This window comes from Vicugna pacos, chromosome 9 (genome assembly GCF_048564905.1).
Source record: "Vicugna pacos chromosome 9, VicPac4, whole genome shotgun sequence".
Classification (NCBI taxonomy): Eukaryota; Metazoa; Chordata; class Mammalia; order Artiodactyla; family Camelidae; genus Vicugna; species Vicugna pacos.
In genome coordinates this window covers 6087827-6110993 of record NC_132995.1, presented here as the reverse complement: position 1 = coordinate 6110993, position 23167 = coordinate 6087827, and the positions used below count along the sequence as shown (strand labels likewise).

Here is a 23167-nt window from a genome sequence, read left to right as displayed (position 1 = left end):
CTCTTCCGATGACCTGTTCCCTTGTCCACTGGCGGCCACAGCACTCAAGGGCTCCTGTCTCCCCAGCCTGGCCAACACACGTATCTGCCTGGCTCATGGGAGAAAACGGAGCCACTGAGTCAATACACATCAGATGAATCACCTTTTCACCTGGCCTTTGACTTCTGCAGGTTCATCCACCCATCCTGGGACTTTTCCTCATGCCCCTCGCCTGGGCATCTTTTGGGTCCTTTCTGGGAAACCGTCACTGTAGGTCCTCAGCTCCTGGGGACCCCTTCTGTGCTTAAGGCCGTGGTACCCAGGCTCACTTCTTCATCCCTCAGATCCTGGCAGGGTCTTCATTTTCCTGACGGGGAAACAGTCAATAAGAGAAGGTCAGGGGCTTATCCCTGGAGCAGGCATGCCTGACCCCAGAGCCCAGGGAGTGCCTTCTGGGACAGTCACACTCATACTTTTCACGAGCTGGGAATTGGCTACTGATCTGGGCACAGAATCAGCCCCTGGAGATGGGACACTGCTGGCTGCCAGGCTCTGTGCTGACCAAGTGCCTGTTCAGTTTCCTGTGGCAGCTGTAACCAATGACCACGAGCTTAGAGGCTTAAAACTCACATTGATTCTGTGACAGTTCTGGAGGTCGGAAGTCCAAAATGAGTCTCACTGGCCTAAATTAAGGTGTCAGCAGGACTGGGGCCTTCTGGAGACTCGGGGAAAGAATTTGTTTTCTGGCCTTTTCCAGCTCCTAGAGGTAGAATCCTGCATCCCTTGACTCATGGACCCTCTTTCCATCTTCAGTCAGGAGCGTAACATCTTCTCTCCTCTCTGATCTCTGTGTCTGTCCTTACATCTCTCCAACTGATCTTCCTCATTCCCTCTCTAAGGACCCTTGTGATTACACTTAGGGCCCACAAGGATAATCCAGGATCATCTCAAGATCCCTGATTTAATCCTATCTGCCAGATCCCTTTTGAATGTAAGGGAGCATATTCACAAGTTCTAGACATTGGGATGTTGACATCTTTGGGGGGCCACTATTCAGCCCACCACAGGATTTAACAGTCTCCCTCTCCTCCACAGAGAGGAGTAGGGTTCTCATTTTTGGAAGACAATATGGAGGCTAGGCTCAGAGATGGAAAGGAACCTGCCAGAGACCACACAGCCCTGCAGGTCCAGGGACCCCTGCACATCTTCCCTGGGTATCATAGAAAGAATGTATCAGAACAGAACCACTTCTCAGCTGCCCGGCTGCAGCGGGCTCTGAGGCACTGTGGTCTCCTGCCTGTACTCTTGCTGTCCCTCCTCAACCCCATCTGGCCTCCGTGTTGTGCCCTCACCCCGCCTTCCCCCCAGGTCTCTTCTCCACACAGCAGCAGAGGGACCTTTTATTTTCCTTTGGTTCTGGGGTTTTGTTTTTGTTTTATTTTTTAATTTTTTTCTCATTTTTTCCTTATTTATTTATTTATTTGGTTTTATTTATTTATTTATTTTTTGTTTGTTTTGGAGAGGGACCCTTTAAAGACATAAGTCAAGGGGGGAGGATAGAGCTCAGTGGTAGAGTGCATGCTTAGCACGCACGAGGTCCTTAGTTCAATCCCCAGAACCTCCATTAAAAAAAAAAGTCAGACCTGGGAGTGGCGATGCATAGCAGTACCTATTTTTCCAGTTTTGTTGTGAGAGCAAATGAATGAGAGTGCAGCCTGGAACAGGGCTAGGCCGATCAGAAGAGCCCCCGGGTGGGAGCTTTTACTGCTGTCTCCTTAGTGTCCTAGCCTCCCTGCCTGTCACCGGCAGCAGCTGCATCTCACACAGGGTAAAAGCAGACTTCTCACCGTGGCCTGCAGGGCCCCGCACGGTCTGGCCCTCTGCCCCTTGCTGTCCTGCCTCCAGTCATGGCGGCCACACAAGCCTCCGTGAGGTGTTCCCTCTGCTGGGAGGGTCTGTGCAGATTCGTAGTCTTTTCTCTCAGTTTTCTGTTCACCTGGTGCCTTATCAGAGCGGCCTTTCTCCAAATCAGCATCCCTGGAGCACCTGCCCCCATTTCCTGTAGCACTGAACCTAGACAGTCTGTTGTTGGGCACTGACTGCCTTGGCTGGGACATAAGCTGTATGAGGACAAATGTTTGGACCAGTTTGTCCACCATGCTATTCACGGCACTGACAGCAGTGCCTGGTGATGAATGCACTCTCTGCCCTGACCCCATAAGGTTACTGAGGTGCAACCCATTTTGCAGATGAAGAAACTGAGGCCCTACAGGCAATGAAGGCAGCGCCAGAAGGCTTCCCTGGTCCGCCTGGCTTTTTTTACCTCCCACTGGGCACCCTTCCTGGGAGCTGCAAGGGGGGGGGAGGTGTGCAGGGCTGGGGCTGCACTGACCCCTGCTCCCACCCCATGTTGTGTCCCCGCAGGGACAGCATGGACAGCGTGAAGCAGAGCGCGGCCCTGTGCCTGCTGCGGCTCTACAAGGCCTCGCCCGATCTGGTGCCCATGGGCGAGTGGACAGCCCGCGTGGTGCACCTGCTCAATGACCAGCACATGGTGAGGCCCCTGGACCCTTGCCCCCAAGACCCTCCCCTGCCCTTGGCACTCACCTGGATGGATGCCTGGGGTCCCCCACTTTTGCCCTGATTCCCCCCTGCATGTCCAGGGCCCCCCAACTCTGTCACTGACACCCATCTAGCCACCCCTGGATCCTGTCCAGTGTCCCCAACACCCATCACTTACCCAGCCCCTCAGAAAAATCCCAGCTTTTGTTTCTGACATCCACAGGGTTCCCCAGCACCCATCGCCTGCCCAGCCAGCACAGAGACACTGACCTCTGTCCCCATCACCAACACTCCAGGCTCTCACAGTCCCCACCTATCTCTGCTCCACACCCAGATGCCTATGCCCTCCACCTAGGGGACTTCAGATAACAAAGTCTGTGCTGGCCAGGGTCCCCAGTCCCTGAAACACACACTGGGACACCTGTACCCACCCAAGCGCACCCCTGAACCCAGCCCCAAATGCTCCTGAGCCTCTGCTCTCTGATCCACAGCCTGGCCGCTTGTCCCCAGTCTGACCCTCCCCTCAGGGCCCTGACCTGCCACTCATCTGCCCTTGCAGGGCGTGGTCACAGCCGCTGTCAGCCTCATCACCTGTCTCTGCAAGAAGAACCCGGATGACTTCAAGACGTGCATCTCCCTGGCCGTGTCTCGCCTGAGCCGGGTGGGTGTGTCAGCACCAACCGCGGGAGGCAGCCCTGGTGGCCATGTCCCCTGGGCACCTCTCTAATCTCCCTCATTCTCCCTAAGAGACTGCCCAGCATGGTGGTGAATAACTCAGGCTTGGCGCTGGGTGCATCCCAGCTTGGTCACTTCCTGGCTGTGTGGCCGTAGGCAAGTGGCTTCACGTCTCTGGGCCTCACTTGCCCCATCTGTTCAAAGGGGACAATACCAGTGCCTGCCTCACAGCAAGGTGCTGTGAATGAATCTATATAAAGTATGAGCGCAGGGCTGGGCGTACGGGGAGCACCCAGGAAGTGAGGATGTTCTCCTGACTTTCTCTCTCTTGACCCCTTCTTTCCCCACCTTCACCCTGTCCTGGGAACATGTCCTGAGGCCTCCTGTGTGCCCAGCTCTGTGCAGGCTGACACTGGGGACATGGATGGATCAGACTTGATCTGTGCCTTCAAGGAGTTCCTTGTCCTGTTGTGGGGAGTCTTGTGCAACAGGCTGGCCAACTCAGTCCTGGATGATCATAAAAGGGGCAGTTTGTGCTGTCGTGGAGGTTGCCAGGATGTGGCAGGCCCCCAAAGGAGGCACTTCACCCAGCCTGGAAGTCTGGGAAGGCTTCCTGGTGGAGGTGATCCCTGCCTGAGCTGAGACTTGTAGTAGTAGAAACATTTCCTAAGCAGGTAAAGAGAGACCGGGATTCGCAACCAAAGAGAACAATGCACCAGCTCATTCATTCAGTCCTTGTTTCACTCATTTAGCACACATCTGAATCCTCTTGCGGGCCAGGCTCGTGGGGGAGACAATGACAATGGGGGTGGGGCACCTACTGTTAGGAAGGTGGCTCAGAGCAGGATGGATCATGCTTCCTGGAGAAGGGGTTTTCAAGGTTGGCTAGGAGTTCACCATGAGGGAAAAAAAGTCACATGCTCTTTTATGAATGCTCCTACCCCTTCCCTGAACCTTTCTCGTGTCTGACTTTGTAGGAGGTCCCAGGGACCTGGGAAGGCATCAGACCAATTCCTGCCCCTGAGTAGCTTCCAGTGTTGGGAGGGAGCACAGGGAAGCCCTCTCCCGGTGTGGTCTGTGTGCTAGTGGAGGTAGCCTGGGGCATTGTGAAGTACAGAGTTGGAGTTCACAGAAGGGGACCAGGTGGGCCAAGATTCTGCATCCACCCAACACCAGCTTTATGTGGAAAAAATTAGCCAGCCCCAGCTTAGTCCCAGATCCATCCAGTCACTCGCTCTTATGTCCGGGGCTTCCTCACCCTCCTCCCAAAACCTCTGGTTTCTGCTCCAGAAAACTGTCATGCTGCCCCAGCCACCCCTCCCCGTGCCCCGACCCATACCTTGTCCCCGTCCTCTGCCCCCAGATTGTCTCCTCGGCCTCCACTGACCTCCAGGACTACACCTACTACTTTGTCCCGGCGCCCTGGCTCTCGGTGAAACTCCTGCGGCTGCTCCAGTGCTATCCTCCACCAGGTACCTCCAAGCCCCCTAGGCTGGGGTCGGGGGGCTTCCGACTGGTAGCCGGGCTGATGGGCTGGCTGGGCACTGTGGGTCTGGGTCTGGATTTGTCTGAAGTGGGGCTGGTGCCTCTAGCCTAGGTTCCAGTGCGGCAGTGGGAGCAGTCCTGAGCCCAGACCCCACCCACGGAGGCTCAGGAAGAGTATGTTGTATGAGACTGTTGGGGGCAGTCTGGGGGCAGCATAGATGGGGAGTGCGCCCCGCCCAGCACAGAGAATCAGCCAAATTGCTGATGCTTGTGGACTCCCCATTGTAGGCCAGGGTCCTTGCAAAGAGGACTCATGCTCCAGCCCTGTAATGTAGGGGCCGTCGTCACATCTGTTTTACAGATGAGGACCCCGAGGCTTGGACGGGGAAAGCCTTGGCCAAGGCACCCAGCAATCAAGGGGCGATTCCAGGCCATGCAGTTTGAATTCATGTAGCTCTGTTAGGGGTTTTCGTGTCCTCGTGGCTCAGGGTCATGACCACTGGTGTAGAGTCAGGGGCCTGCAGTGAGCCAGGTCTTGCACCGGCGGTGTCTAGCCCTCCCGACACAGCTGGCGAGGGGCAGCCGTCCCTGCCATATGCTCACAGGGAAACTGAGGCTTCGGGGTGAGAGCGCCTTTCCAGACCCAGGCAGTGAGGAGGAGCCAGACTCTTGCGTCTGTGCTCTAAGCCTCTCCCTGTACCATGTGGGCGTGGCTCCCCTGAGCTTCCGGATCCTCAGCAGTCTGACCTCACAGTGCAGTTTTGGGGACCCCATGTGCAGAGGTGCTTGGCACACAGTAAGTGCTTGAGAAAACCATTCCCTCTGATTCATCCAGGGTGCTGAGCATCTGTCAGGGGCCAGCGGCTGAACCTTCACAGCTAACTGTGTGAGCATGTGTGTGTGTGCACGCATGCATACACTGTAATGGAGTGTATGATGTCGTTGACACCAAAGGCCCCTCCCAGCCTATGAAAGCCAGGGGTGAATTTTGTCGTGAGGCCCAGGGGAAGCCTCTTCCCCACTCGGTCTCTTTCTCACCCTGTAAGGAAGGGCACAGGCAGAAACTAAGCCCCTTCCGTCTCTGAAGCCCCACCTCGTAATTTTGGGGTGTGCCCATTATGGGCACCTCACCAGCTCGGATCCCTGTCACCGTGGGAGGAATTGCAGCTGTGGCCGCGAGCAGACGCTGCTGGGCTAGCTCCAATTTATTCCCATGTGATTTTTTTTTTACAATGGATTACGAAAATATTTTCCAACGTACAAACAAGTAGACTGTCCATCACCTAGACCTCACATTTTGCTGTGTATGCATGCTCCTATTTTGTTATGTATCTCTGAAATATTCAAAAGTTAATTACAGACGTCGTGATGTCTTACTTTGAAATATGCGTTTCTACAAACTGCGGGCATTTTCGTTCACAACAGCAAGTCTGTGTTCATACTTAAAACTAAATGATTCTCTAAGGTTCTCTGATACCCACTACAGCTTTTCCTCCTGCTCCCCAAAATGTCCTTCACAGCTGGTTCAAACTGGGATCTAATCAAGATCAAAGTATCCAATTTGATTATAATTTCTCGTAAGTCTCTTTTAATCTGGAAGAATTTTCTCCTTTAGTCCATGATGCTGGCTTTCACTCCTGCCTTTTGTTAATAAAAAATTTCAAAACAGAAAGATAACTTGGGAGAACAGTTTACCGACCACCCAGCTGCCCCCCCCCGGCTCAGCAGAGCTTTGCCCCTTCACTGGATTTGCTCCCTTGTTCACTCACATTCTCAGACATGCCACGTGCCAAATTACTTGCAAATAAGTTGCAGACATCATAACAGTCCCCCTTACCCCCAAATTTCTCCGCAGACATTTCCCTAGGATTAAGACCACTGTGCAAAACCACAATGGTCTTATCACACCTGAGAAGATTCAGAGTAACCTCAGGGTCATCTGCTATCCAGGCAGCAAACTGCCTTCATTGTCCAAAGCTTTATTTTTATGGCTTAAAAAATAGAATCTAGGACCACAAATTAAATATGATTATGTCTTTGTCATTTTTTCCCCATCCGGGTTAGTCCCGCCCCTACTGCCTGTGTTTGAAGAGCTTTGGTTTGCAGCGTGTCCCGTGTTCTGGATTTGGCTGGTTGCTGCCTTTAGCTTGTTCCTCTAGCTGGTGAATTTCCTGATCAATTTGGGTGCAACATTTTTTGCTGGAACACTTGACAGCTGTTCTTTCCACGTGCTGTTGCCTCATCTGTGAGGCAACGGCAGTGCTGGGTTTTGTGTGAGCTCCTGGCTGGCAACTGTCTGTCAGGCACTCAGATCCCTCCTTGGGAAGGTCCGGCTTTGGGAGTGTCTCTGGGGAAGGTTCTGGGAGTTTTCTTGGCTCTGTGAGACTCCCGAAGAGCCTCGGTGCTGCAGAAAGGAAAACTGGGGCTCCCAGGGATAGAGCCTCTTGCCCGACAGGCAGAATGTCAGGTCTGGGGCCGTGTACTCTGCCAGCTGTCTCCCACTGCCCCTGATCACCTCGGGGCCCAGGAAGGGCTTAAGGGAGTAGACACCCCAGCTCAAAGCTGCAGGGCCCGCAGCTCTGGAGGGTGGGAGCCGTGGCTTGGCCCCTGCCCCTGGCAGGCGGGCCGGGCCGTCAGATCACTCAGCCCCGGAGCATGGCCTCTGTTTCCCCAGAGGATGCGGCCGTGAAGGGGCGGCTGGTGGAGTGCCTGGAGACTGTGCTCAACAAGGCCCAGGAGCCACCCAAGTCCAAGAAGGTCCAACACTCCAACGCCAAGAACGCCATCCTCTTCGAGACCATCAGTCTCATCATCCACTACGACAGGTGCCTGCTGGGGGCAGGGAGCCTGGCCTGGGAAAGGGGTCTGGAGGCCCGGACTCTCGGGTCTGAGAGAGGAGGGGTCCAGGGTCTGACTCTGGGGTCTGAGGGAGGAAGGCGCTGGGAGCCTGAGTGCCTGGGCCCTAGGGGAGGGGTCTGGGAAAGTGACTCTTAGGTCGGAGGATGATGAAGTTGCGATACATGACCCTGCCCAGTTGGTGCTGGTCCCCTCCTGAGGGGCAGAATTTCTGGATGTCTTTATTTGGGTTCAGCGGCCCAGGTGTCCAGGTCACCAGGAGTGGTCATGACTGGACAGAGGGCATGCATAAGACTTGGGTCCCCAGGGGGATGTGTGATGGATCAGCCAAGGCCAGGTCCTCCATCCCCTGGTGTCGTCTGTGTGCCCCCCCCACCCAACCTTCGTCTCTTTTTCTCTCCCTGGTAGTGAGCCCAACCTCCTGGTGCGGGCCTGTAATCAGCTGGGCCAGTTCCTGCAGCACCGAGAGACCAACCTGCGCTACCTGGCCCTGGAGAGCATGTGCACGCTGGCCAGTTCTGAGTTCTCCCACGAGGCAGTCAAGACCCACATTGACACTGTCATCAATGCCCTTAAGGTGGGACCTCTGGGAACCTGCCCTGGCCACACAGACCTGGCCTGTGTCCCCTCTGCTCCCTCAGAGAGGTTTGGGTGCTCAGAGGCTGGGGGGTGGCCAGTCCTATGCCAGCGGGGCACCTAGAACACACCATACCTGCTCTCCTCCCTCAGACGGAGCGGGATGTCAGCGTGCGACAGCGGGCGGCCGACCTCCTCTACGCCATGTGCGACCGGAGCAATGCCAAGCAGATCGTGTCAGAGATGCTGCGGTACCTGGAGACAGCCGACTACGCCATCCGCGAAGAGATCGTGAGTCCTGGGAAGGGCCAGGTGCCCAGACTCCCGGGGCACCTGAAGACAGGGACGTGCTGAGCCCAGATTGAGTGAGTCCACACCCCAACTGGCCCTGTGGGCACACTCGCACACCCGTCTTCCCTCCCCGGCTGACAGGTCCTGAAGGTGGCCATCCTGGCCGAGAAGTACGCTGTGGACTACAGCTGGTACGTGGACACCATCCTCAACCTCATCCGCATCGCGGGCGACTACGTGAGCGAGGAGGTGTGGTACCGCGTGCTGCAGATCGTCACCAACCGCGACGATGTCCAGGGCTACGCTGCCAAGACTGTCTTTGAGGTCAGCACCCCCAACACCCCCATGATGGGGCATCGAGGCAGTGCAAGGACAATAGGGGCGGTGGGCCCAGCTAGCCCAGACCTCCATCCTGCTTCCTCCTCCTCAGAGGGGCCTTGGCCTTCCTGGGCTGATGTGAGGGTCAGTAGAGCATGGGCGTGGGCACCCAGTCTGTAACCGCCAGGCCTCAGGTCCCACCGTTTCCCACTCCCTCTGCCCCAAAAGGGGGACCCATTCTGCCCCATTTTACTCCCTTTGTGCACTCAGGCCAGTCCCTCAACCACTCTGTGCCTCATTTTCCCCATCTCCAAACCCACCCACATCATGGAGTCACGAGGGTTCCACAGTTAATAGGAGTCAGGGGCTTAGCACGGCGCCTGGCGCACATGGAGCATTCCTGAGCCCAGATTGCACCACTCACCTCTGTCCTCAACCGCCCCGTTCCTGCCTCCCAGGCGCTCCAGGCCCCCGCCTGCCATGAGAACATGGTGAAGGTTGGCGGCTACATCCTTGGGGAGTTTGGGAATCTGATTGCTGGCGACCCCCGCTCCAGGTGACGGGGTGAACACACACACTCCTGAGGGGTCTGGGTCCTGGGGCCACCTGGGGTCTGGGGAAGGGTCCCACCGAGGGAGGCGGGACCTCTCATGGGGATTTCCAGGAGAGGGCGGTGGAGCCGGCTGCCCGCTGACGCTGTGCCCCCCGGACAGCCCCCCAGTGCAGTTTTCTCTGCTGCACTCCAAGTTCCACCTGTGCAGTGTGGCCACACGGGCCCTGCTGCTGTCCACCTACATCAAGTTCATCAACCTCTTCCCGGAGACCAAGGCCACCATCCAGGGCGTGCTGCGGGCCGGCTCCCAGCTGCGCAATGCTGACGTGGAGCTGCAGCAGCGCGCCGTCGAGTACCTCACCCTCAGCTCGGTGGCCAGCACGGATGTCCTGGTCAGAGTCCTGGTCCCCATGCGCCCCTCCTCCCCAAGTCCAGAGCTGATGCCTGTCCCTGACCTGCTCCTGCTCCCGACCCCCCGTAGGCCACGGTGCTGGAGGAGATGCCACCCTTCCCGGAGCGCGAGTCATCCATCCTGGCCAAGCTGAAACGCAAGAAGGGGCCCGGGGCTGGCAGTGCTCTGGATGATGGCCGGAGGGACCCCAGCAGCCATGACATCAACGGGGGCGTGGAGCCCACCCCCAGCACCGTGGTGAGTCCCGAGAGGCCGGTCCGCAGGGGCAGGCCCTGTGGCCAGGCCGTCCTCTCTCCTTACCTGCCCCTGCATTCCCTGCAGTCGACGCCCTCTCCCTCTGCCGACCTCCTGGGGCTGCGGGCAGCCCCTCCGCCAGCGGCACCCCCGGCTCCTTTGGGTGCAGGCAACCTCCTGGTGGACGTCTTCTCTGATGGCCCGGCCGCCCAGCCCAGCCTGGGGCCCACCCCCGAGGAGGCCTTCCTCAGGTACCGCCCACCTTGGGCCCAGGGCTGTCCCCTTTCCATCTGCCCTCTCCCTGTCCCTGAGCCTCTGTCCACCCTGGCTGCCGCCTCCCTCAGCCTCCTCCCTTCCTCTGGACCACTCTGGACTCTTGGCTCACCCTGGCCCCCCTGTTGTCCTTTCCCATCACCACGTCTCAGCCTGCTCTTCCTTCTCTCCTTCCCTCCTCCCTCTCTCTCCTTCTTCTGCCCTCTTGCTGCCTCTCTGGGATTGGCTGCCTGCCACGCCTGTCTTCTCTTGTCTGCTCTGGGATTGGATGGCCCAGCGAGCTGGAGCCGCCTGCCCCTGAGAGCCCCATGGCTTTGCTGGCTGACCCAGCTCCAGCTGCTGAGTAAGGGGTGGCCTCAGGGGGTTGGGGGGCAGACTCGTGTCCCCAGGGAGGGCTAGGGGACTGGGAGCTGTTGTCAAGGGGTTCCTGATGAACTGCAGAGGCAAGGACTTAGAGGGGAGTAAAAGTCAGTGCCCTCTGTTACAGGGGGTGCAGGGGTGACAGCACCTGCCAGGGACCTGTTCCCATCAGAGGCAATTGCCAGGCTGACCCTGGGATTCTTTGGGGAATGTGGGTATAAGGATTCTGGGGTTCTGTCATTTCAGGGCTTGCTATCTCCCACTATTAGCTCTGGGCCTTTATCTCTAGGCCCCAATCACCCTCCCATCTCCCTTCTTTCCTGCCCTCAGCCCAGGTCCTGAGGACATTGGCCCGCCCATCCCAGAAGCCGATGAACTGCTCAATAAGTGAGTGGTGGGTGAGGTTGGGGAGGGCACTGGGGACAAATGGAGAGCACAGAGCAGGGCCCAGGAGGAGTACCTGTCCTGAGCCCTCATCACCCCCACCCAGGTTCGTGTGCCGGAACAACGGGGTCCTATTTGAGAACCAGCTGTTGCAAATTGGTGTCAAGTCAGAGTTCCGGCAGAACTTGGGTGCGTCCAGTGGGTGAATTGGTGGGGGTGGGTTTTGGAGAGACCTTGGCTTGAGAAGGGGATGGAAGGAACTCAGATGGAGCCCTGCCTCTTCCCAACCCTCTGCAGGCCGCATGTATCTCTTCTATGGCAACAAGACTTCGGTGCAGTTCCAGAACTTCTCGCCCACGGTTGTCCACCCTGGAGACCTCCAGACTCATATCCTCTCAACGTGGTCCAGCCCCTTGGCTCCAGCCCGGCCCCTCCAGGTCTGCTTTCCCGGCAGCTGGGAAACAGATGAACCCAGGTCCAGACCCCCATTCGGCTTTCTTACTTCAGAGCCTGAGCACGTGGTACTTCTCTGAGATTTAGTGTCATCCGTAAGATGGGGTGAGCCTCTTCCCCGGGACAGGAGATGACAGTGATGTGATAAGGATGTAGGTGTTACTTCTGGAATCCCAGCTGCTCTGGGCCTCAGCTCATGTGTCAGGCCTCTTTCATGTCCCAACCGCGGACTCCACACCCATGACTGCAGCAGTGCCTCCTGCCCTCAAGTGCCAGGCCTGGGGCTCTTGATGCTGACCAGGGCCTTCTGCTTTGTGACCTGGGCTAGTCACTTGGCCTCTCTGAACCTTGCTATCCCTTCTGTGAAGCATCGGTCCTCCTCTTCCTTCTCACAGAGTTGTTTTAAAGATCAGTGTGTTTGGGAGACCTTGGAGGTGTGGCTGGCATAAAGGAAGTGCTTGAGCAGTGTCAGTCCCCCGTCCCCCTAATCTGGGCCTCAGTTTCTGCAACTGGGAAATTAGTGGCTAGTCCCCAAAACTTTGAGGACCTTTTCAGTTCTTTGCTTCATTCATCAACATTTCCAGAGGCCTCAGCTCTGTGTTGGGCAGGGGCAGGGGAGAGATGCATATGGAAGTCCCCATCCTTTCTTGCCAATGGATGGTTGACACAAAGGTACATGGTGATGGCTGACAGCACCGCCACCATTTTTGTGTCAACACACTGACCAGTACTTGTTCTGGATTATTTCACTGAATGCTGAGGACACGATGTCCATTTTGCAGATGAGACTAAGAGAAATCAAGTGACTTGCCTGCAGTCACCAAGGTAGTAAGAACCAGGATTCAAACGCAGGTCAGCCTTCAGAGCCACGGAGGGTGACGTGTATGGTGTGTATGGTGACGTGTGTCATAATGGAGGTGGTCGAGGCCATCATGGGCGGCCAGAGAAGGCACCCAGGGGGTGAATCAGCGATTTGGCTTAGGAAGGACTTAAGACCTGGGCCTTGTAGGTTGTGCCTGGGAGAGCAGGGCCGGGCCCCTCGGAGGCCTGCAGGCTGGGGCTTCAGGAAAGTCCTGAACCATCAAGTGATGATGATGAAGGCCCCAACCCCCAGGCCGCTCCTGTATCTGGCTTCCTTGACCATGAGCGGGCACAGCTGGCTGTGCAGACCAAGCGGGTGGCCTCGCAGGTGGACGGTGGGGCGCAGGTGCAGCAGGTGCTCAACATCGAGTGTCTGCGGGACTTCCTGACGCCCCCGCTCCTGTCAGTGCGCTTCAGGTGAGAAAGGTGAGGGGCGCGGCCTGGTGGGCGGGGCTTCCGGGGCAGGGGCGTGGTCTGAGCCAGCCCTCCCTCCTCTCCCGCCAGGTACGGGGGCGCCCCCCAGTCTCTCACCCTGAAGCTCCCTGTGACCATCAACAAGTTCTTCCAACCAACGGAGATGGCAGCCCAGGACTTCTTCCAGCGTTGGAAGCAGCTGAGCCTGTGAGCCGCGGTGGGGGTTGGGGGGGTAGAGCCAAAGCCGCCCTCAGGGTGGGTGGAACTGGGGCTTCCAGGTCCCTGACTTGAATCTTTCCCGGCTCCCAGCCCCCAACAGGAGGCGCAGAAAATCTTCAAAGCCAACCACCCCATGGATGCAGAGGTCACTAAGGCCAAGGTGAGACAAGACAGGAGAGGCACCGCGGGGGCTAACATCCCAGCCCTGCCTCTCCCTAACTCTGGGATTTGGGGAGCGGTGGCTGCTCAGATTCTCTGAGCCTGTTTTCTTATCTGTAAAATGGGGCCAGTTCCTACTCTCAAGGGTTCGGGGGAACCAGTATGCCACCATCTGGGAGCTAACAGAGATGGGGCACCCTCTGACAGCACTTCCCACTTCCTCCCCAGCTCCTGGGGTTTGGCTCTGCTCTTCTGGACAATGTGGACCCCAACCCTGAGAACTTCGTTGGGGCTGGAATCATCCAGACTAAAGCCCTGCAGGTGGGCTGTCTGCTCCGGCTGGAGCCCAACGCCCAGGCTCAGGTGAGTGGTGGTTTGGGAGGCCCCCTGCTTTGTGTGCGTTCTCTGCACCTGGCCCCTCCTGCCTCAGTTTTTAACCACGTCCTTCTGCTCTGTCCCTGTTTTCTTCCTCTCCTGTCTCCCTCCTGTCTGTATCTTCTGGTCTTCCTCTCCCTTTTCCTCCCTGATTTTCATTTCTCATACCCTTTTTACTTTGGCCTCTCTTTTACTTTTCATTCTTTACCTCCTCTGTCGCCCTTGTTCCTTATGTCACCTTTCTGACCACTTGATCCTTATTCTCTCATCATTATCTGCCCTGTATCCCCTTCCCCCCGGGATCCCCATCCTCTTCCACATGGCCTGCCCCATGCCTCTGCCTCCTCCCTGAGTCCCCGTCTCCCCTAGATGTACCGGCTGACCCTGCGCACCAGCAAGGAGCCCGTCTCCCGTCACCTATGTGAGCTGCTGGCCCAGCAGTTCTGAGCCCTGGACTCTGCCCCCGGGGATGTGGCCGGCACTGGGCAGCCCCAGGACTGAGGCAGCTTTGGTGGATGGGGCAGTGAGGGGACCTCCGCTGGTGACAGGGAAGACCCCAGGGTGGAGGGATGCCTAGGACCTTCCTCCGGCCTTTTGTATTTTTATTTTTGTTCATCTGCTGCTGTTTACATTCTTGGGGGGTGAGGGTGAGCCCCCTCCCTCCCTTTCCCCCCGAAGCACAGAGGGGAGAGGGGCCAGGGAAGTGGGCACCTCCTCCCCTCCCACCCCACCCTGTTGTAGCCCCTCCTGCCCCCTCCCCATCCAGGGGCCGTGTATTATTGTGAGCGAATAAACAGAGAGACGCTAACAGCCCCACGTCCATGTCTGTGTCTGGCACTCACAACCAGCGGTCAGAGGAGCGGGGTGAGGGCATGCAGAGTGTGGGTGGCCAGGCCCCTCAGCCCATATGTGGGACTCTGAGCAGACAGCAGCAGCAGCAGCCGCCGTGGCCCCAACTGCAGGGCCACCAGCCGCCATCCTGTGCCCTGCTCCTCAGCCCCTGACACCAGGTAGCAGGCTCTTGGCACCTGGGCCCGGTGGGCCGCCGCCTCCACCTTCTCTGGCTGCCCAGGCTCTGAAAGGATGACAGGAGGGACCGAGGTAACCAGTGGGGCCTGGATAACTAGGATGCCAACCTGCAGGAACCACCCCTGCACCCCATCCTGGGCCTAAGTTTGACTCCTGACAGGGGAGAGGCTCACAGCTCCAGGCAGCTGTCAGGACCTGAGAAGGTCACAGACTCTCCCCTGCTTCCCACCTTGCCTCCGTTCTCTCTTTCCTGGGGATACTGTGTGTAGCCCCAGGCAATACAGATCACAAACAGATAGGAGATGCTTACCTGGTGCCAGGCACTGGGCTCCAGGGAAGAGCTCCTTTTGAGGACCCTGCCCCACTTATTTGTGGGAAGCAGGTGGGGGGAGGTGGAGTTACCCAGCTAGGAAGGGACAGTTGTCTGCCCCTCCCTGGTGGACCTTTTTTACCATTTTGTTACATTCATCATGATCTTTGCTGAGATTGTAGCATCAATCTAGATCCCTTCCCTTGTCGCTTTGGGCCTCACAGGTTCTATATGACAACTTTTTCTTCAGACCTGGGGTCTATGGAATCTACCACCCCTCCTCCACCCAACTATGGGCAAAGCCAGTATTTTCAGCAGTAGAGCTGGAGGGTGTGGATGTGGTTGCCAGGCGGCCTGTGTTTGAATTGTGGCTCTGCTATGTATTTGCTGAGCCTGTTTCCTTGTTTGTAATATAGGCATGATAATGTAACAGGAGGTAACCCTTGCCTATGACGATGAAGTGAGTAAACAAACAGAAAAGCACTTGGTAAGAGATGAGGTCTCCATTAACTATTAGGATTACCCAGGAGATTCTGAAACCTACAGGCTTGGAACTCCCTTACCTGCCTTTCCTGTCAGTTTCCATGCCATCCTCACGGACAGCCATGCCCATTTCATGATTCTGGTTTGGAGTCTTCTACCAGTTTCCCCAAGCCCACTTTTTACTCACACCTTGTGTGAGCTGGGATTCTGTGTCCCAGCCTATGCAAAGGGGGCACTGTGCCCGCCGCTGACCTGGTGGGAAGTGCGTGGCAGTGACCAGGGTATAAAAGGAGCGAAGGAGACGCCGACGATGCTCAGGAGAGGGTTCTGAAGGAGGAAGATAACAGGGTCACAGAGAACCCCTCCCCATCCCACGCCCCTCCCGGCCACGCCCTCCTCTCTGTCACCTTTATCCCTCGAAGGCTCCACGGTGAAGAGGCAACGTTTCAGTTCCAGGTGGAGGAGCAGCAGTCTGTGGGAAAGGGGTGTCACGGCCAGGGAAGAGGGCATGAGGACCCCCAACCCACTCTCCCCCCAGAGCCCTACCCGAGGATATCCGTGTGCAGGGGGAAGCCCGCGGGCAGCGCTCGGGGTCCCAGCGGCAGGCAGGTCCGCAGCAGGTCCAGCAGTGGCTGCCACCAGCGGTCCAAAAGCTGCAGGGGACGTGGTCAGCAAGAGAGGCGGGGCCGGCGGGCGAGGTCAGAGGGATACCTGGGGAAGGAGGCTGGGCCAGGGAGGAGGGGAGGGGACCACAAGGGCGGAGGACACAGGGGACCGTGGAAGGGGCTAGGCCTGGAGGGATGCGGTAAGAAGAGGGGCCGAGCTGGGGCGACGAGGATTGAAGAGCAGTCCAAGGGGGCGGGGCCTACGAGAGGGACGGGGGCGGGACCAAGGGCGGGTCCAGAGTCAAGAGCGCTCGCAGGGCAGGGTGCTGAGACAAGGGCCGGGGCTCGCCGGTAGAGGGTGTAATAGGGGAAAAGCAGGACATGTGCCGGATTCACCTGTGCATCCAGCTGGCTGAGGGGAGGGCGCGGCCCACAGAGAAGACATAGCTCTAAGTCCGGCAGGAGTGTCAGAGTCAGAAGCCGGTGAGGAACCTGAAGCAGGGCGCGATGTTGATTGGCCGGAGAGCCGCCTCTTCCATCGCAAGCCCCGCCTCCCTGAGAGACAGCCTCTGGGTCCCACCTCTTCCTGCGCGCTCCTCCCGAGCCGCACCTTCCCACTGCCGGCCCCACCCACTCACTCACCGTGGGGCTCCCGTGAGGCAGGTACACCGGGTAGTCGCGAGCGGCCTGCGGCGGCAGAGACCTCACCAGCCAGGGGATCAGCACTGCCTCCGGCATCCCCAGCCGCCACCAGCTCTCAGTTGCTGTCACCACCCGGCCCGACACGACCAGGCTGACGAAGGCGGTGCCCGCGGCTTCGGCGAACCCAGAGAGGGCTTCCTGGGTAAGGGAAGCAGGCCGACTGCGCGTCAGGAGACATGAGCAAGGGCGAGTGACTTCAGGTGGGTAAGGAGTGGGAAGAGACCGGCATACCATTCAAAGCTTGCTTGGTGGCCATGCTAATGCGTCTCACCCTCCCTGGGCCTGAGTTCCTTCACCTTCACATGCGGGTACAATCCCCAGGTCACATTGTGAAATCAAACAGGTAAGGTGCCTGACACGTGCTACTAAAGCTAATTATAACAGCAGCAGCTACGGTTTATCGAGTTCTATTATGTGCCAGGTAGGCGCAACCTACAACCTACTGAAGCTTAGAGAGGTCAAGTCACCTGCGAGAGTCACACCGCTGGGAGGCAGCCATGCCAGTTGAACCCAGAGCAGTATTTAAGGAAGGGTAGGTAGAGATTCACCAGGCAGAAGGAATAGCAGGTACCAGGGCAGGGAAGCTGGGAAGTTGTTGGTATTTGTGAGACTCATGAGGCAGATGGGAAAGGGGGGCTGTGAGGTCAGTAGAGGTTAGGGCCAGCAGGTTCCTCGAGTCCTCAAACACCAGGCTGAGGGGCTGGGACCTTGTCCTGGGGATGATGGCATTCATGGGAGAGCTGTGACCAGGGGAGGGGCACGGTCAGCTCTGGGTGCAGAAAGATCTTTCTGGGGCCAACAGGGGATGGGACTGGAAGCCAAAACGATGGGAAATGTTTAAGGCAATGGTCCAGGGGAAAGAGGATGAGGACTGAGCCAGGGTCACAGGGATGGTTTCAAGAGTTTACAAAGCATTCCCAATACCTGCAGCAGGGACCCCTCTGGAGGAACCACACAGTCCACACACTGGGTCAGGTCCCCAATAAGCTCTGAGTCCCCCAGGAAGCTGTCAATGAGGCGGTAACTGGCCTAGAAGAGGGAAAATGGAGGAGCTTATGACCCAGGTGACACCTGGACCTGCTGCCTCCCCCTGAGAAAACTGGCCCCAGCTAGGGGGTGTCAGACAACCAAGCTGCCCCATGAGCCCCCTGGACCAGGCTGCCCTGGGGCTTCTGGGAACTGTAGTTCCTGAATATAAGAGACCAAGTTATCCTAACTTCTCATCCTCACGCCCTGCAGCCTCACCCTCAGCTCCTTCTTCAGTCTCTCTACGTTGCGGATATTGGTCAGTTCTTCAAGTCCCACAAGAAGAACCTAGAAGAACCATATAGGAGAGAGGGGCCCTGGGCAACTGGTTATGAGAGAGGAGGGGCTGGTACTCGGACTCTTGTGTCTGAGGGAGGAGGAAACTGGGGATCTGGACTCCTTAGTCTGAGGTAGGAGGGACTGAGGGCCAGGATTCCTGCGTTCTTGAGAAGGGTGTTTGGGGGTCCAGACTGAGGGAAGAGGGATGCTGAGAGCTCAGATTCCTGGGTTTGGGAAAGAGAGCTGGGGAATCTCACCATAGCCCCAAACACCATCTGGAGTAGTCTCTCCAGCCTCAGCTCCGAGGTCCCCTCCTCAGATGACAGAACAATAAGGGTGATGCTATGAGAAAGGAAGGTGAGAAGGAAAAATGAGTCCAGGCCAATGAAACAAGGCAGGGAGGATAGCAGAGTCTGCCCTTAATCCTGGATGCCAGCTTGCTACATCATGGCCCAGCACAACCTGCTTTTCATACAGAGAATCTCAGGGGTCAGGGAGGGCAACTGACTTGTGAAAGATCCCACAGCCAAGTAAACAGCTGGTGTTGGAGTCAATCCTCAACAGGGGCTATCACCCTGGCCTTGGCCCTGCCCCCAAACTACCACTTGGAGACCTGTCATGGAAGCTTTTCCACACCACGATTGTATCCTCCGTCCTCGCAGAGCTCAGCTGCACCTCGAGATTCTGCCCAAACATGTGGACTCCATTGAGGGAGCCGATGACAGAGAACGGGAGCTGGGGAAAGATTGGGGGTATTAGACAGGAGCCGCCATTCCCCTCCTCCTTGAGAACCAATTACTCAGGCCACCAACTCCCACCTCTTCGGGGAACCAGGATCACTGGTCAGTTGTACCCTCGACCCTCTAAACCTACTCCCTTGAAGACCCAGAATCCCAACGTCTAAAGCCCTTCTATTTCTGAGATCCAGGCGCCCAGGGCCCCACCTGTTGGCGGGCGGGGGCGCCGCCGCGGCTGCTCCTGCAAAACAGGGGGACCCCGCTGGATGCTGCGAGGCACAGCAGGTGCACGGTGCCTTCGGTTCCCTCCTCCCCCATTTGGAACCCCCGCCTCCCAGTCCCCTCGTGGAGACAGTCAGTGTCCGCCTTGGAGCATGCCTGCAGTCATACTAAGTCAGGCTGCGGTATGAAGCCGCCAAAGGGCGGGATGGGGAGCTGATTGGAAGAGGATTAGATTCCCGCCTTCCTCATCCGACTCAAACTACCCCCAACCCCTTTTCCAGCACCTCCCCTAAACGCTGTTAGGTTCTCTTCCGCCCCAGCCGGAAGTTACAATACCCCTAACAAAGATGGCGGCTAGTTGCATTTGCAGAGCTTCCCAGCCGCCCCTTGAAACAGTTTGGCTCTGTTTATTTAACTACGAGAATGAAGAGCCCAGCTTGAAGGCAGTGACTGCGCCAAGGCATTGCCTAATAACCATCACATAGACTACTATGTTTCACATTCTAAATTGATAAACAGCTGTGTCCCACTCAAAGATGGCGACGGTACCAAGGCGTTGCCTAGCAACCACTTTCGGTCTCTTTTTTCCTTCTAAGGCTGTAAACAGTAGTGCCCCACTCAAAGATGGCCGCAGGGCAAAACCCTAGCAGCCTTCCTTAGAGCAAAATCGAGAAAGACACCTCTCCCCCCTCACCCTCGAGGATGGTTTGGTCCGGAGAGCGTTGCCTAGTAACCACTAAATGAGATGGTTGTTTTTGTTACGAGAAAAAGAAAGATGAAATCCTTTATTTTCCAGAATCATAAAAATGATACTGTCATGATTTTATAAATGGTAGTGTATCGTGCAGAATGGGAAAATACTCCGCCCAAATCCCCTAAAACAAAAAGTTGAGATTAATACAGAATATTTACTGTTGTCACAAGTATGATTACTGTGCTAATGTTTTCAAACTTTCTTTTTCTCATCAAGCCATATGAATGTACTTAGGTTTTTTTAATGTCTTATTATAACCTATATTATGGATGTAACAAAATAGATTTAGCCGATCCTATACTGACATACATTAAGCTCTTACCTCTGCGTGTTTCAAGTGATAAAGTAAATCTTCATTGATTTAATAAATCTTCATCAATTTAACCAGCTAGATGTTTTCTCTTTTGTGAGAACATTTGTCCAAACATATTTACAAAATATACAGTAATATTTTTTAAAAACCTTCATTTATCCAAATATATTTACAAAATATATAGTAATATTCTTAAAATTTTGTCTTTTAAACATATTTTGCCTATATTCTAGATCTGATTTCTAATAGCTGATAAAAAAACATTGAGACATTTACCCTGCATGTTAAATTACATTAAACTAGAGGAATAAACAGTTGCATAAAATAACACATGAAGTAAATTATAAAATTCTCCCTGTACTTCTATGATTTTCTTCTTTAGTCCACTTATATCTATTATGATTAGTGCTATATTTAGATTTGTTTCTACCATTCTATTTTATATTTTTTGTTTTGCCTTTTTAACTTTTTTCCTCCTTATTTTTTTCTGAATTGATTAATTTTTGTTATCTGAATCTATTTTTTCCTCTTTTTTCTGGTTTCAAGTTAAACACTAATTCTCTTTTATTTTTATTGGTTATCCTTGAAATTTTAGCCTACACACTTAATTTAGCAAAAAATTAAAGATCTTAAACCCTCTCTCAAATAATACAAGGAGCCTGTAATTGTTTAACTCTGTTAAACTCCCTCTACACTAACCAACTAGCGTTAACATTTTAGCTTGACTTTTTTTACCATTGAATATTTTTTTCTTATTTTATACAGGCAGTGCTTATTTGTTATTACATATGTACTTATGATTCATTTTACCCTCCTGCTTCCTTCTTGTGTCTCAGATCATCTTTCCAGGATAATTTAAAATTTTCCTACTTCCTGAAGTGCTTCCTACTGGAAAATTCTTTCTCTACTTACAATACTTCTGACACCAAATTCGTGGATTTTCCACATCAAGCAATTCTCCAGTTTTCTGTGGACACCAACAGGGCGCCTTACAAGCCAATTAAATTCTGACACTAAGCACTTGGAGTTACTACAGGTGTTGCCCCCTGCCACCGGGCTAAGGTCTCAATTCTGCAAGACTGTCACCACTGCAGACACCATTTGCAAGCAGGGAATTCCCAGGTTACCCATACTTCTGTCTGAGTTGGCTCCAAATCGGGGGCTCCCATGACCCTCTCATTAGGTTCAGTAATTTGCTGTATTGGCTCACAGAACCCAGAGAAACACTTTACTTACTATTGCTGGTTTATTGCAAAGGCGAAAATTAACAGCCAGATGAACAGCCAGATGAAGAGGTACCTAGGACAACGTCTGGAAGAGTCCTGAGTGCAGGAGCTTCTGTCCTGATGGAATTTGGGGTGAATTACGTTCCAAGCACATGGATGCATTCACAACCCAGAGTGCCTCTGAACCCATGTCTTTTAGAGGTTATGCAGATTTCACTAGGAAGACACAATTGATCAAATCATTGGCCATATGTAATTAACTCAAACTCCAACCCATCTCCACTCTCCAGAGGTCAAGGGTGGTGCTGAAAATTCCAACCCTTTAATCATGCCTTGTTCTTCTGGTGACCAGCCCCTATTCCAATGCTATCTAGCAGCCCCCAGACACCAGTCATTTCATCAGCATATCAAAAGATGCTCTTTTCAATCCAGAGAGTCCAAGGGTCGTAGAAGATTTTGTGTCAGTAACCAACTGGAGTCCAGGATCAAATATTATAACAGAAGATGCTCCTACCACCTTTATCACTCAGGATATTACAAGGGTTTTAGGAACTCTATACCAGGAACCAGGACAAACACCAGATATATATATTTCTGATTCCATATCACAATATCACAATCCTTTAAAAAAAATCTCTTGGGGTTAAATTCTGTTTTTATCTGGAATCTTTCCACCTCCTTTATTATCATACAATTCTGGAGTAATGAGTTAATTTTTCTCAAAACCCTTAATATATTCCACCATCTTCTAGTTTCCATTTTCGCTGGGAAGATGTGGGCTGTCATTTTACATGTAATTCCTTCTGGAGGTCTGTTCTTTCCCTGAGTCAAGATGAGTAATTCTTTTTTTTTTAATTGTGATTTTATATATTGTGCTTTCAGTATCCAAGGAATCATGATTTATTTTTGAATTTTTAATATTTTAGTTTCTTTTTGAATTTTTAATAGATTGTTTTGTTTTTATTTTTAAATCAATTCTAGAAAATATACAGCCATAAGCTCTTAAAATAGAGCCTCTCCTTCCTTTTTCTTATGGGACTGCAATTAGAAAGATGTTGTACCTTCTCCTTCTAGCCCCCATCTCCCTTTGCAAATTTTAAACACTATTTTTCATTTCCTAATATTATATCTTGGTTAATTTCTCATTTATTTTCAAGTTCATTAGTTTCTCTCTTCAGCTGGCTTAATCTTCTATTTCAATTACCTATTGCTTTGTGGTTCTTTTCAACAATTATATAAACTGCATCCCCCCCTTTTCTTTTTTCTTTTGTTAATTTCTGTTTCTCTGTCTTTTTGAGGGGGAGGGAAGATTCTTAAAGACTACCCATACCTCAAATGAAACCATCAATGTTGCAAAAAATAATGTCATAACACCTAATCTAGCATGTCAGAAAACTGAAGTCCAGGTTAAAAAATCTAATTGTTTATTTTACCATTTGTAATACATGAACGGAAATGATTAAGAATCAGTTCATAGAACCAATCATACATTCAGCTAATCCGAAGAAAAGTTTTCTTATAGTTAGTACGGAAGGCTTTTTTTTTAGTTGAGGAATACTCAATTTACAACGTTGTGTTGGAAGATTTTAATTTTAGGTACCATTTTAATCTCTTTAACTGTTGATCATTTTTCCTTTCTCCAATTGAGTTTTCCTTTTAATTTTATTTAAAATTTAATTACACTGGCATAAAAAAGGAGGAGCTGCTTTAGATTAAAAGGAATTTAAGAGACATGATGTCTAAATGTGTGTTTGGTCTTTGAACCCTGATGCAAATAAAACAATTCTAAAAAGGCATTTTGAAAGAATTGGGAAAATGTGATTACGGACTGAAGTGCTTGATGATATTAAGAAATAATTTTGTTAGGAGTGTTAATGGCATAATGTTTATGTAGGAATATGTCCATAACTTTTTAGAGATCCCTGTCAAGCACGTAGAGGTAAAATGATATAATGTTTGGGATTTGCTTTAAAAGCTGTTCAGCAAAGAAAAAAGAAGGGATTGATAAGATAAATGTGACAAAATGGTGATACTGCTGAGTG

General features: G+C 53.6%; 2 protein-coding genes across 6 annotated transcripts in view; one reads left to right on the top strand and one right to left on the bottom strand.

Annotated features, from left to right (window-relative positions):
* The window catches only part of AP2A1 (adaptor related protein complex 2 subunit alpha 1), a 31205-nt gene extending 16956 nt beyond the window's left edge, over window positions 1-14249 (top strand). The window contains exons 5-24 of one of the 3 annotated variants that reach the window (XM_072966597.1): window positions 2404-2533; window positions 3101-3202; window positions 4580-4688; window positions 7376-7526; window positions 7966-8134; window positions 8287-8424; window positions 8566-8748; window positions 9201-9298; window positions 9456-9687; window positions 9777-9944; window positions 10029-10192; window positions 10492-10557; window positions 10905-10961; window positions 11065-11147; window positions 11256-11346; window positions 12567-12689; window positions 12777-12893; window positions 12996-13065; window positions 13293-13427; window positions 13809-14249. In XM_072966597.1, the coding sequence (XP_072822698.1) occupies window positions 2404-2533; window positions 3101-3202; window positions 4580-4688; window positions 7376-7526; window positions 7966-8134; window positions 8287-8424; window positions 8566-8748; window positions 9201-9298; window positions 9456-9687; window positions 9777-9944; window positions 10029-10192; window positions 10492-10557; window positions 10905-10961; window positions 11065-11147; window positions 11256-11346; window positions 12567-12689; window positions 12777-12893; window positions 12996-13065; window positions 13293-13427; window positions 13809-13886 (2464 nt within the window). In that variant the 3' untranslated portion in view covers window positions 13887-14249. Of the gene's footprint in view, window positions 1-2403; window positions 2534-3100; window positions 3203-4579; window positions 4689-7375; window positions 7527-7965; window positions 8135-8286; window positions 8425-8565; window positions 8749-9200; window positions 9299-9455; window positions 9688-9776; window positions 9945-10028; window positions 10193-10491; window positions 10558-10904; window positions 10962-11064; window positions 11148-11255; window positions 11396-12525; window positions 12690-12776; window positions 12894-12995; window positions 13066-13292; window positions 13428-13808 lie in introns of all 3 variants that reach the window. The other 2 variants (XM_072966595.1, XM_072966596.1) reach the window with 2 other exon arrangements.
* Window positions 14025-19138, bottom strand: FUZ (fuzzy planar cell polarity protein). 3 transcript variants are annotated; one of them, XM_072966605.1, is made up of 12 exons: window positions 19117-19138; window positions 18818-18851; window positions 18487-18608; window positions 18131-18215; window positions 17814-17882; window positions 17493-17597; window positions 16509-16706; window positions 16263-16358; window positions 15808-15914; window positions 15669-15733; window positions 15514-15588; window positions 14025-14514 (listed from the first exon to the last, which is right to left on the bottom strand). In XM_072966605.1, the coding sequence occupies exons 3-12, from the start codon at window positions 18567-18569 to the stop codon at window positions 14291-14293; spliced, it is 1107 nt and encodes a 368-aa protein (XP_072822706.1). In that variant the 5' UTR covers window positions 18570-18608; window positions 18818-18851; window positions 19117-19138; the 3' UTR covers window positions 14025-14290. The 3 variants fall into 3 exon arrangements, with proteins under 3 accessions (XP_072822706.1, XP_006208505.2, XP_072822705.1); XM_006208443.4 differs by lacking the exon at window positions 19117-19138 and having other exon boundaries at window positions 18818-19110; XM_072966604.1 differs by lacking the exons at window positions 17814-17882; window positions 19117-19138 and having other exon boundaries at window positions 18818-19107.
* Window positions 19139-23167: the final 4029 nt, after the last annotated feature.

Bases quoted from the DNA above. Each gene is read 5' to 3' on its own strand.
- FUZ (XM_006208443.4), bottom strand. From the start codon at position 18,928: ATGGGGGAGGAGGGAACCGAAGGCACCGTGCACCTGCTGTGCCTCGCA. The intron at 18,609-18,817 runs GTGGGGCCCTGG...ATCTTTCCCCAG, and splicing joins GCGCCCCCGCCCGCCAACAG to CTCCCGTTCTCTGTCATCGG. The intron at 15,589-15,668 runs GTGACAGAGAGG...TTCCTCCTTCAG, and splicing joins GGAGCCTTCGAGGGATAAAG to AACCCTCTCCTGAGCATCGT.